Raw genomic sequence first — 805 nt, 5'->3', positions numbered from 1 at the left:
TTAACTAGAGCCACTATACAGCAAACTAGATGCTGTTTGAGAAAATACTTGACAAAAGAAAGAAATTATAACTCTACTGTATTTGCTTATGTCTGCTAGAATTCACTATAATGTGTGTGTGCATGATAATCTTTCTTGTTTCCTGCCAACAGATGCTTTTGAATTCTATACAAGATTAACAGAACAGATAGATGACTATCTCAAAGGACAGAGACATGAGCGAGTATTTGCTCATAGATTCGAAGGAGTTTATTCCATTCAAAGAATTTGCCAAGATTGTCCACATAGGTTTGTATTTTAATACATATACACAGCCCGTAGTTGTCATTTTCATGGACAGCTCTTCATAAATGAGCAGAAGGAGCATGCATTCTTTCTCCCTTTATTGAGTTTATTATTTTGTCCATTTTGTTGTTGTTGAGTAAATTCTTACTTTAGAACTACTGGAATTTGTATTGCATTATTAATGAAATATTGCTGCTGGGGTAATATAGTCTGGGGAAGTATTGATATTGATTCTTCATAGAATTTTGCATCATATGGATCATAGTGATGCAATAGATTGAAAAAGTTGAAGATGTGTTGGTTAATAATGGTTTTCTTTTGACAGGTATGAACGGGAGGAGCCATTCTTAGCCTTAAATCTCACTGTCACCAAGTGCCACGATCTTCAGGATTCTCTCGATCAGTTTGTTAAAGGCGAACTCCTGGAAGGAGACAATGCTTACTACTGTGAAAAGTGCAATCAGAAGGTATGTCTCCTTGTTATTCAAAGAATTTCCTTGATTTTTTGTTAATAGTAGTC

General features: G+C 34.8%; 1 protein-coding gene across 1 annotated transcript in view; it reads left to right on the top strand.

Moving 5' to 3' along the window:
* Positions 1–805, top strand: part of LOC119589266 (ubiquitin carboxyl-terminal hydrolase 24-like) — a 33335-nt gene that overhangs the window by 23677 nt on the left and 8853 nt on the right. Inside the window, exons 30-31 of the mRNA XM_037937884.1 lie at positions 153–288; positions 611–752. Coding sequence (XP_037793812.1) covers positions 153–288; positions 611–752 — 278 coding nt within the window. The remainder of the gene's footprint in view (positions 1–152; positions 289–610; positions 753–805) is intronic.

Source organism: Penaeus monodon, chromosome 25 (genome assembly GCF_015228065.2).
Source record: "Penaeus monodon isolate SGIC_2016 chromosome 25, NSTDA_Pmon_1, whole genome shotgun sequence".
NCBI lineage: Eukaryota > Metazoa > Arthropoda > Malacostraca > Decapoda > Penaeidae > Penaeus > Penaeus monodon.
This window is presented reverse-complemented; position numbering and strand designations above follow the sequence as displayed.